Below are 12176 nucleotides of genomic sequence, written 5' to 3'. Positions count from 1 at the left end.
GTGGTAAGCAGTGTGGGGTGGGAGGGGGGTCTACGCTACCTTCTAGACACCTCACACGAGTCCTCGGACGACCACCAAGATGGCATCGAGTAAATATGGGGCCTCCGTTAAGACAAGGGAAATTGGAAGTTGGCACAGAGGTACAGTCCTCTGTGCGCCCGCCCCTCACAAGTAAGGGGGGGGAGTTCTGGTATTAGGGATCTGACACCGGTTACGACCTTGCCGTTGGCCCGTAATGTTAGAATGTACAATTTGAATTTTGAGAAATGCATTTACAGGATGTTTTAGAAATCGGCTAGGAGAACCTTTGTATTAGAGATATGCGAAGGTTAGCCAATAAACATCGTAATGTGTAAATAAAATTGTACATGATATGAAACTGTTATTTTAATGTTTTAATTTTGTTTCATATTTTTAATAAATACGGCCGGGAGGGTAACTCCCTCCCGCCTTCCAAAAGCTCAAGAACTGTTTCCGTCTTCCCATTCTTGGGGATTGTGTTGGGACGGGGTGACGGGGATCCCGGCCATAGGTAGTCTATCGTAATCCCAAGGTTTTTAATCTTTTTTACTACCTGCCAAGGGCAGGGCCCTGCTGCTTCCGGTCACCAAGTAGAATTCCAAAGGGAAGTGTCCCTTCCAAACATAACCAATTCAGTTTAGCCAGTATTAAACTTCAAGTAGTTGCCTAGCATCCATCTAATATTATGACTCATGCAATCGCTAAAAACTTGCTGCCACATTCTCCGGTTTAGAAGATAAGGAGATGACTATTTGCGTGTCATCAGCGTAGCAAATGACAGTAAAGCCATGGGAGCGTATGAGTTTGGCCAACGAGGTGACATAAACGTTGAACAGGGTTGGGGAAAGTGAGGATCCCTAGGGAAACCCATACAGCAAGCCGTGGGGTGGGATTTGTGTTCTTCCATCATTGTAGATTGCTCTCGATCGGTTAGGTGGAAATAAAGAATATCCAAGGCTTTATCTACAATCCCTATTTCGACCAGACGCTGGATAAGTATGTGGTGATCAACCGTATCGAATGGGGCCGATAGGTCAAGTAGAATCAGAATGGCCCTCCCCACCCCCGTCAAGTTGTCCTCTTTGGCTTCAATCAGTGCCGATTCTGTACTATGCCGTGGTCGAAAACCGTGTTGTGCTGGATCAAGTTTATCTTTCACCTCTATGAAAGACAGCAGTTCTTCATTTAGGGCTTTTTCCAGGATTTTGGGTGGAAATGGTAAGCATGAGTTGGGCCGATAATTGCTAACCTTCATGGGATCAAGGGTTAACTTTTTCAGGATAAGTCTAACCAGGGATTTTTTCCAGATGGCAGGAAAGTGTCCTGAATCCAGAATCTTATTAGGAAGATTTGTTAAGTAGTTCGCAATTATGTTAGGGACCATGTGAAGAACAGTGGCAGGGCGAGGGTCCAGAGGGGATCCTGACTTAGTTGACATTATAAGCTTCTCAACTTTCTCAGGTGTTAGGGTATTGAATTCTTGTAAATAGACCTGCATATTCACCCTATCATCGTTAGGCCTGTCTGACTTAATTCCACCTTTGTTGTTAGAGAACTCGCAGTAGACTTTAACCACTTTATCGTGGAAACATTCTGCTAATTTATCGCAAAACTGCGTAGCGGGACAGAACTGATTGTTGTTACCGAATTTGGCTAAGTTAGAAATTGTTTTGAAAAGTTCTCTAGAAGTATTTTTAGAGGCTATCATTTTCTCAGTGAAAAAACTAGATTTTGCCGTGAATATGTATTCTTTGTACTTTAACGCCTCATTGTACTGTTTTTTATCGTTTTCAGAATATTCCTTCCTCCAGTTTCGTTCTTTGGATCTACATTTTTTCTTTAATTATTTTAGCTCTGCGGTGTACTAAGGGGCTGATGGTGATCTTTTGCCAATGTGTGTGCACGTTTCTGGGGCTAGTTTTTTTACTTCCAGGTCGATCCAGCTGTTAAAATTTAAAGCTGCTCAATCAGGATCAGGGTCAGTGTCTATGTGGGGACTATGGGTTTCCAGGTCTGGGTTGATTATTTGCCTCCAGGGGCATACTACACCAGTCCTGTTTTTATTCTGAGCTCTAGTGAGTACTTCGAAGAAGATAGCACTGTGATCAGTCCAGGTCAATGGTAATGTGCTGTTAAATTTTATCTTTGCATAATTGGTAAAGGTACCGTCCGAAGTGTGTTTTCCAGTCCTTCGGGATCAAGTTTGCGCTATATAAAACTTTATAAATAAAAATAGGGTAGGCTGGGTGACAATTTGCTTTAGGTCTAGACTTTTTATCCGGTCTATTAAGTTGTTGGTGTCATAGCTTTTGGTGGAATCTAAATGAAAACTGAAGTCCCCCCCCCCCCCCCCCAGTATGGAGAAATTAGAGTATTCCATACAAGACTCAGTAACCGATAAAATAGATTCAATAAAAGGGTTTCTAGGCCCAGGTGGTCTGTAAATTAGTAGTCCATTAAAAACTGATGTGTTATTGCATTTGAAGGTGATCAGGATAGCTTCTTTCTTCAATTGGGCAATATCTGAGAAGGTAGCTTTAATATAGATACAGTGAGCAATGGCTACCCCCGAACTCGTTTTCCTTCTCAGTCAATTTTAAACAAGTCATAGCCAGATGGTATGGCAGAATTTAAGTCCGGTTCGGAGGAACTGTGAGTCCATGTTGTCTCTGTATGGAACATTATGTCTGGCTTGTGGTGTTCAAAGAAGTCGGCAAGTTCATATTTATGCTTGGAAAGCGATCTAGTATTCAATAAGACACAAGTTAAAGCACGCTCATTGGGATTACAAGGATTGCCTGGACGTGTCTGATAGTTTCACATTTTTGGCATTAATAGGATGGGAGTTTGAAAAATTGGTGTCCATAATAGCTACATGTAGGACAGTCGGAAACCAGGGAATCACTTTGGGAATGTATGGAATCACATTTATTTTGCTCACCTTTATCTTGAATGGTTAGCAGAGACGCTTTAGAGTAGGTGATAATTGAATTTTGTCCAGGGGTTCTGGCGCACGGCGCGATCAAGTTGCGGACGGGTGCAGACGGGCTTGCGTTTGGCACGCCGGCCGCGCGGTCACGTCAGCATGCCCTCTTGTAGAGGTTTGGGATAACGTAACGCTCGAACAACTAGAGGGTTAACCCAGTTATGGCGGCCAGCCCTAACTTGCAGGACTGTCAAGAAGCAGCAATACTTAAGTGCAAATAGGCAGCTTTAAAATGGGACAACAGTGATAAAATTCGAATTCATACCATTTTAAAAAAAAAGTTAAGATTTGTAAAATCGGATTTTCACTATAAAACAGCGTACAATCCCCCTGGGGCCGGTGCAAGCTTCCTAAAGCGTTAACCCAGAAATGGCGGCCTGCCCTTACTTGTGGTACCGTCACGAAGCAGCAGTACTTAAGTGCAAATAGGCAGATTTAAAATTGGACAACATGGATAAAATTAAAATTCATACAATTGTATTCAATTTCCGCTTTTTTGTGCTCTTTTTCCTTTAAAAATAAACTTGCGTGCCCTCAACAAAGATGGCTGCCATGCACAAACACTTTACCAAAGCAGAAATGGCCATTGAAAATTGCCCATACTGCTCTCGTGACTGCGAGAGCAGTTGCTATCATAGCACGGCTCGTCCTGCACGTGTATCGACTCAAATGTCAGAGCGAGGCAGTACAATCATTCGAGTCAACCGTCTCATTCAAACTGATCTTCGCTGAGGTAATTAACCCCAATTTAAAATAAACATTTTCGTTCAAAATTCAAGCAAAATAATGCTTGCCAGTTACAAACCGATAAACTACAATCAAGAAAAAAACCTCTTCAAACTTAATCTATAACAAACGTATTCTATTTTAAATTAATACTAACCAAATAAGCCTATTGAAATACAATAGAAATCTTCAGATGAAAAATCCTTTTATCAATCCATAAATTGGATTTTCAACCATACATGACCATACCTCAAACTCCCAACAAAACGTACCCATCAAATTCACCAACTAGAACACTCATAATTAACTAAATATGAATAATTATCTGGTCCGAAGCAGCACACAAAAGAGGAAGAAGAGGGCTGGCACGAGTCATTTGTGACTTGCAAAGTTCTATTTCATTGTTTGGTTGTTAAAGTACTTTTTTGAATTCTTTAAAGTTTCTGCTTGAAAGTGACAATAAAAGGTTAATGCATAATGTTAGCCTCCTGTCTTGCCATAAAATCTTTCAGTTCCAGTTGGTCTTGGCAGACTTTCTTTTGGAGGAGTACCACTATAGCCTCCTTGAATGAGCTAGGTACTTTGCCTTCGCTAAGGGACCGGTTAAGGAGGGAAATAGCTGAATCAGGTATATCAGATGTGTAGGAGGCTCGTTTAGCATATGGTGCACACTTATTTAAGTGTAGAACCGTGCACTAATCCAGATAACTCTTATGGGGATTTTAGTGGTTTTAGACAACCAGCAAGCTCTCTAAGTGGTACCTGTGGAGAGCAGCCTTCAGGCTTAGTCTAGAAGGAGTGTTAAGCAGCTTGTTATACCAGGTCCAATCATGTAGTGTAGATTAAATGAAAAAGAACCACACACTGTTATGAAAATAGGTCTATTTATTACACAACAGTCACTAACACATTGGTATATCTCCTACCCAGAGATATCAGCACAAATAAACAAGAATACTTCAATTGCAAGAGGTAAGTAAATACAATACACAGTGGTCTCCAGAGAGAGACCAAACCATATACTAAAGAAGTGGAATGTGAACTGCGACCGAAGTCGGCACTTGAACCAGGAGACCCGGAGACCCGGAAGAGCTGGGGACAGAAGGAACCACCTGAGGTAAGTTCCCAGGAACCCCATGGAGGCTATGTGCAGAGTGGAAACACAGCAGCATACTCGATGCAAGTCAATGGGAAAGTCAGTTTTAAAGATGGACCCTTCCCAGTGGACCCTGAAGAAACCCAGTGGAAAACAGAAGGTTGGAGTGTCACCCCACCCGTGGATACCCCAGGAACCAAGATACCGACACCAGGTACGTAGGTGCGAAGGGACGTCAGAAACCGCCGTAGACCACAATCAATGACATATGGAAAGATGCAGCTGGTGAAGAAGGTAAGAGTCCAGTGGAATCCAAGGGGGATTCTTGAAGAGAAGAACCTGCAGGCAGAGTCTATGCCACTTAGAGGTGACCAGGAAGCACGTAAGAGCAATGACCACTGATGACGGGAGATGCAGGAGTAATGACTGTGACCATGTTGCTGCAGCTGTGAGGACTAGGCGAATCTGTGGAAGATCAGGGGCCATTCGCGAGCTGTCCCCCACGTCTGGAAACTAGGGGGTTGGTGTCCGGCAGGAGCTGAATCGCCGCTGGGGGTTGTAAGGGTGTCCTGCTCATGCAGGGGCACCCTCATACTTATAACCAAGCACCCTGCCCTCAGGACTGAAGAGCCTGCCATAGGGGTGACTTATAGGTTTTAAGTGTAGTGACCTCAGATATAAGGAAACGTATATCTGTTGTGAGAGGTGCAAGCACCAACTCACACAGGCTGCAATGACAGGCCTGTAGTCACAGTTCAAGTGGACTACCCTTGGTGGCACTATACATACAGCAGCCCAGGGGAGACCGCTGGTGTACCAGTGCCCTGGGTACCTTAGTACCATATACTAAGGACTTAGAAAGGCACACAGCTAGCCAATTGTGAAGGTACCAAAGTACTTACCACTGTCAAATTTAGAGAGAAAACACAGTGACTGGGGTCCTGATTAGAAGCATCCTAGTCAGGCTAGTCATAAAACAGAATAACCAGCAAAAAGTGGGGTTAACCATGAAAACAGATCTACTTTCCAACAAGAGAATACTGTTTTTAGGACTCATGGCAGACAATTGTCATTTGGAGATCCTGATTTGACTTCGTTAAGCAGGAGCACAAGGCAATTCTTGGTAATAGTGGGAAAGGCAGAGAGGGTGACAAGGTTCCTGTCTTCCAGAGTGGGTTTTATTAGACTATGAGCTAGAGAGAATGCTGTCTTTAATGATCTGGAGCTTATCAATAAAGACAGTGGTAATGGCTTTGCATATCTTGGGAAATTGGTAGAGTGACTTGTCAGGGTTTGAGAGTTCGGAGATATCTGAAGATCTCTTTTGATTTATTCTTGGAATTCAAGATTTTGTTTAAATAAAAAAAAGAGGATTTAACTGGCATGATTAGCATTTTATATTCTTTGAGGTGTTTTCGTAGACTTCCTTTTTTTCAGGTGAATAACTGTTGCACCATTTGTGTTCACTGCGGTGTAGTTGAAGTTTAGCTAGTTTTAGATCTTCTGTGAATCATTTGGCTGGGTCGTGTCATCTGGCCTCTTTGGCTTTACAGAGAGGAGCATGCGTATTACTAGCTACCTCTAGGCAGTCAGTAATTGCCGTGCCTAATGGAAAGAGAATACCTAGGGTGAAGAACTCTGATTACAAGTCAGTAACTATTTCTTCTCCTGAATATCTATTTTCAAAAAACTCAGACACCAAACCTTCATCCATATTGAACTAGAAGCATAGTGCTAGTATGATTCTGAGTAATGCTTTCTCTGGCCATTATCTAAAACAAACTATTTAACAAAACTTGCTGTGCAAGTTGACAGACTTTTCTATAATAATGTCCACTTTCACTCATGTTAATATCTACATATTGATGCACCATTGCCTGTTTCACCTTGTTAAATCATTTCTGGTCTGAAATTTACTTTGAAATCGCAGATGTGGTTCAGTTGACTTTCTTTAGAAACCTATACAGAAAATGTTGTCTCCTATTGGCATATTTTCTTATAGTTATTTTCAAAATTCTTAAATGTGGTTGTTCAAAGTGCTTTTTAGAATCTACTGCATGCATCGAGATAGTCAATACATTCAGTAAAATAACAATGATGGAGATCCTGGATTCAAAATGAGTAAGGTTATGCTATTCCTTACGCATGTAGAGCCACAATTGAATCTGTTATTGGGATATATCTGGGGGTTTCCAGAATTGATAGTATGCCGTAATATGGAAAACTTGAACGCAGCCCATCGGGAAACTAGAGCGGCTTGCCCCTGTGAGGTATTTGCAGAATGACATTATGGCTTTTCTTGTGGAATCTGAACGAGGAAGAGAAACCGATCTAGACAAAATGTCACTGCGGATTCTTAGAATTATGTGTTGCATTTTTGACTGGGTTGTCTACATGTGACAGCAGAGAACGACGGACTATTCTAGTTTATATCGTCGACACACTGTATGTGGGATGCCCAGGCTCTGGGAACCATAGTCCATTTTGTATCTTTTTGCCAATTCAGGGCATTAAAGAGACTGATGGCTTAGCAATCCTTAGTAATACAAAAATATGACTGTTGGAATGCTCAAATTAATCTCAGCCACTGGTAATAACATGGGGGTCGTATCGCAGTCCATCATTAGTTTGCATACCATACTACCTTATGTTGGACCCTGCCATATGCAAATCAGTCTTGACTTTGCTTCAGTAGAAACAGTCCAACCTAAACTGGCAGGATTTGTCCCCTCTGAACGGGAACAGAAGCAATCCAAGACCGGCTTCCTCCTGACTCGAGCTCGTCAGTTGCTTCCAGTGGCACAATGAGTGCAGGAACAACGTCTGAACATATCAGTTACATTTAGGGTATCGCACTGAAATATACAACAATTGTTCTGTAAATGGATGTAAGAACAGTCAGAAATGCCTATAGTGCTATTTTATTAGCAACAAACAAAGGGACTCGGGAAGCAGGGGACACATTTCTTTGTTGAACCTAGGACTTTAAAATTATATATTGCGGAATGCATGAGTACAGTTCTAATTAGCAAAATGATGAAAAGCAGTTGGTATTGAAATAGAATTGGTGGTGCTTTAATTTGGTAAGCTTTTTTATATGTATGATTCTCCTTTTTAATTTGTATGTTTAAATGTTTTTATTGAAGTTTTCATACTGGCAGACAACCCTAACATTCTAGTGGGATGGTAAACCAATATATAACCAAAGCCTCATCAACTCCCCTCCCAGCCGTTTCACAACATCCATCTGTGTACTTCCTATGCTAGTCAGGTGATAAACTGCTCAGAGTTTGGACTGAAACTGAAACATTCCTGGGAAACTCCGATCAACGTCCTCCACACAGAGTCTAGGGATCCTTCCACTAAGGTTAGCACTTCTCAATGCCAGTACCTATGATTACACAAACCGAGATTGCTCATGGGGAATTATTTTGAGACGCTTCAAGAAACATGAACATATGGTCAGCCTGTGCTTTGTGGCATCCGTCTGACTATGGTTCTACAGCTGCGCACCTCTTTTAAACGTTATTAGAGAGTTTTCTATCCCCAGCAGCTCCCATAGTCTGTAGATATTCTTTGAAAGGAGCATTTTCTTACTAGAGTGGGCTGGAATGATCTGCTTTGCTGACAAGAGAACCTGGTCAATATGGTTCCTTCTTGCCAAATAAAGTGGGAACTAATAAGTTCCAGCATCTTCAGCAGAATCGTCTAGGTTTCGAGGCAGCACATAAGGGATCTTGTCTGTGGAGGAAAACACCTCTCCAATTTTCCTTCAACTCCAGATATTTCCAGGTTACATGTAAGAGTTCTGCTGCTACTCCTCCTGGCCTCCCAGCATCTGTCAGATTTTCTTTTGTCCCAGACATGCACCTTAATCCGATTGTAATATTTTCACAGCATTGTTTTGTACTTGGATTCTCTCTCCTTAGCCAATCTAGCATAGATGTGCATTCTGGTTTAAATGTTTTCCCAATCTATCTTGATCTAATTTTCTCCTCACTTTGCTTTTCTGACATTTTTGGCAGCCAGTTTCTTCTCCCAGCCACTCAGCACGAACATCTAGAATAACCTCAGATCAGTTGGGTATTCCAACCCGCTTTTTTACATTTGTATAATTGTTATTGGCACCATTATGTACATATTTAATAAATATTTCAAATGATTAATTTTTTATTCTGTATATGTTGTTTAACTTTTCTTTTTTTTAAAAATCTCTTATTTTGGTCTTATCATTCTCTCAGCGGTGTTAGGTGGGACTCTCTATGCAAAGACATTGTGTGCCTCAGCTCAACAGAAGGCCTCTCTGCATTACAATGTGCACAATCTGTATGGTCTTATGGAAGCCAAGGCCACAGCCAGGTAAGGAGTGTATCTTTAGTATACCTCACGTGGATGTACATTATTCAACTGATAAATGCTTATTCATGTTATCCGAGCTGTCAAAATCTTACTGACCCAAGTTTCTATTAGTATAATGCATACCCTTACAGTGTTCAAAAGGGCACTCTGTCTTCACTGGCCCAGTTTGGCAACTCCTTTGTAAGTCACCAGTCACAGGCAACAGTTCACAACCCCATGATCCTTAGAAGGGAGAGCCCCAGAATCAGCAGTAGTGAAATGGTTGGTAGTAAACATATAGTTGGAAAGTTGTACCCTGGATAATTGAAATCTAAGCGATCCTACAAAATACTTTTTAAAGGGCTCAAATGTAGGATAGTTAGAGAGCTGCAATCTTCTCTTTTTGGCAAAGTGCAAATGTCTATCTACTGCATTATTTGGTTCCTATGTGCACATGCCAAATTTTAAAATGTCCCCACATATGACAAGCAGATCTCCAATGTAAAAGACATAAGGCCCTATTAAGAGATCCCTATTATATGCTGCGGGGGCTTATACTCTTGTTTGTAGGTGGTCGGAAAGGGGGCGGCATCAGGAAAGCTATATCTTTTTCGTCAGCTGGCGGGAACTTCTTCTGCCCCACCGTGCTGAAATATGCAGGCAGCGTTAGCCGGGCTCTGCAGGTGCCCGCAGCCCGCGTAGCTCTGATGATGATTCCCGGTATGAAGTCTCCAGGCAAGTAATTATTGGGTGCCGAATTCGTGGACCTGATAATTAAAGTCCAGAGACACTGCAAAACTTGTAGTTGCCCTGGTTGGTATCCCTCCTGCTCGTAATACGGACCACAGAAGAGCGTGCATTATAATATTCCTTTTCACCACTTCTACCTATCTGATATTGCTGATGTTTCAGCTCCTTTCCACTGTAGATAGGCATTCAAGCAGAGAGGTGTCTTACTGGCACATGGAAGGAGTTCCACAGTTTTAAAAACTAATTTTGATTAAGAACAGAAAATGTCTGGTAGGTATTTTTGCGTTTAACTTTAGCCCCACCACAAGGCATCTTCCTGTTGCTCGAAGACTTCCACTGTCAGCACCATCAGAGAATCATTAATCCACTATACTTTTGTTAACACAATCTGGACCTAAAGTGCAGCAAACCAAAGAATACGAATGGTGATACAGAGAAGTTGGGTTGTCACAAATTACATGATTTTGCCAGAATTAGTGGATGTGCGGTTTAGTTATTCAACATCCATTTTGTAAAGTTTGACTTGCTATAATTTATTGTCATTATAACCAGAATTACAATCCTCTATGTGCTAATCATTATCATTAGATCAATTGAGGTACTGGGTGGATTATAAACCTTTAACAAGCATTTGCAATGCAATAGGTCTTGCAGCATTAAAGTTTGAGTTATTGGCATTGTGTATGACAATGCCAATAGTTATAACTTTTGCAAATGTGACATCTATAGCATTTGTAATGCAATATGTGTTGTATTTACGTGACTTAGATGTATTGATATTACAAATAACAATGGCTTTTAATTTTTTAAAATAATTAATACTTAAATAAAAGTTTTTGTAATTGAGTCAGTGGAAGGGTGAAGTGAGTCGTGTCCCCGAGTGATGTGGTGGTGTAAATGACAATGCCTTAACAATGTCTTCACTGGGGCTTAGTGCAGCGTGCCTTCACACATAAGAGGCAGTATTTGTTTCCTCAGTAATGAACCATTACCTCAGAAGCTACTGCGTTTGTGTGCACCCCTTAGGGACAGGGAGCTCGAACCAGGGACTACTGCTGCGTACCCAACTCCTTACAATGGCCCAGAACCCCTCCCTCTGCACTTCCTCATTCCGCTGCAGCCACAAACTTCTCTGCCAATTGGGGGACACCAGAGTCGCCGTTCTTTGGCTTCCTGTTTTCAAAGTAGTCGGACAGACTGTCATCATCAAGTAACTCAGTGTGACTGACTAACAGGACCCAGGATCCTAGTTGTCTCTGTGTTAACTGGTAGGGCCTGGCGAATTTTGACTCCTAAATAGCTTTAAAAATGTGGATAAACGCAGGTCGGGCCATGTCACTAGGGTTAACATTGGTAAACGAGGTTATGATCATTAAAACTTTAAGTAGCCCAAATATTGCAGTTCCAACTTAGTACTGCAGCATCTTTGTATTTATTTTGTAATGCAAATACACATGTACATATGTATTTTTCATATAGCGATAGCAATATTTTACAAAATTATTAATTTATTGTGGATAAAGGAACTGGTGCAAAGGGGGGTAAAGTATGTTAATTTTGTATATTACCATTGCGCAAATGTAGAGCATCAAATTTAGTGTAATCAAATGTGCATGCTAGGGTTATAACCCGGTACTCAGCTTACAAATTTAGCAACTAAACTACTGGTATTCCTACCTCCTAGCAGGCTGAAAACACCCAAAAGTGCAGGCTAGACACACTAACACCTTTGTCTTGTACAATAGCTTGGAGTCCACAAATACTAGCTAGAGTAGTATACAATTTGCACAGCATAGTAGTAGCACAGAAGAACAGAGAAGCATAACGAGAGTAGCATAATATAGCACAGCACTGCATATTAGATTGGGCATTACATAATATAATATACAGCATATCATAACAAAGTACAGCACAACACAGCAGGGCGTGACGTGACATGAGCACAACGTACGATGTCTTAAGGTAGCATAGTACACGTACCATTAGGTGGCACCGCATGACATTGAACGTCATAACACTGCAAACCAAACCATAGCATATCAAAGCATAGCACAATGCAGCACATTGAAATAATATCTGTTACGTCTCCGGCACTGTCCCTGTCTGGCCTCGAGACCCCACTCTGCTCAGCTGCCTTCCTCCCCGAGCAGGAGACTGTTATGTGATCCCAGGCGTTAGGCCTTCGACCTGTTATGTAGTTGCCCCCAACACTGCGCCATGGAATATCTTATGACCATAGATCCTGTCGACTCAGTGAGC

General features: G+C 41.7%; 1 protein-coding gene across 1 annotated transcript in view; it reads left to right on the top strand.

The window, feature by feature from the left end:
- LOC147684751 (lysosomal alpha-glucosidase-like) overlaps positions 1-12176 on the top strand; it is a 496980-nt gene that overhangs the window by 380118 nt on the left and 104686 nt on the right. Inside the window, exon 12 of the mRNA XM_086940598.1 lies at positions 9071-9188. Within this exon, the coding sequence (XP_086796724.1) occupies positions 9071-9188 (118 nt within the window). The remainder of the gene's footprint in view (positions 1-9070; positions 9189-12176) is intronic.

The sequence above is a fragment of the Lissotriton vulgaris genome, chromosome 10 (assembly GCF_964263255.1).
Source record: "Lissotriton vulgaris chromosome 10, aLisVul1.2, whole genome shotgun sequence".
NCBI lineage: Eukaryota > Metazoa > Chordata > Amphibia > Caudata > Salamandridae > Lissotriton > Lissotriton vulgaris.
Note: the sequence above shows the minus strand (reverse complement) of the source record. Positions and strands in the feature narration are given on the sequence as shown.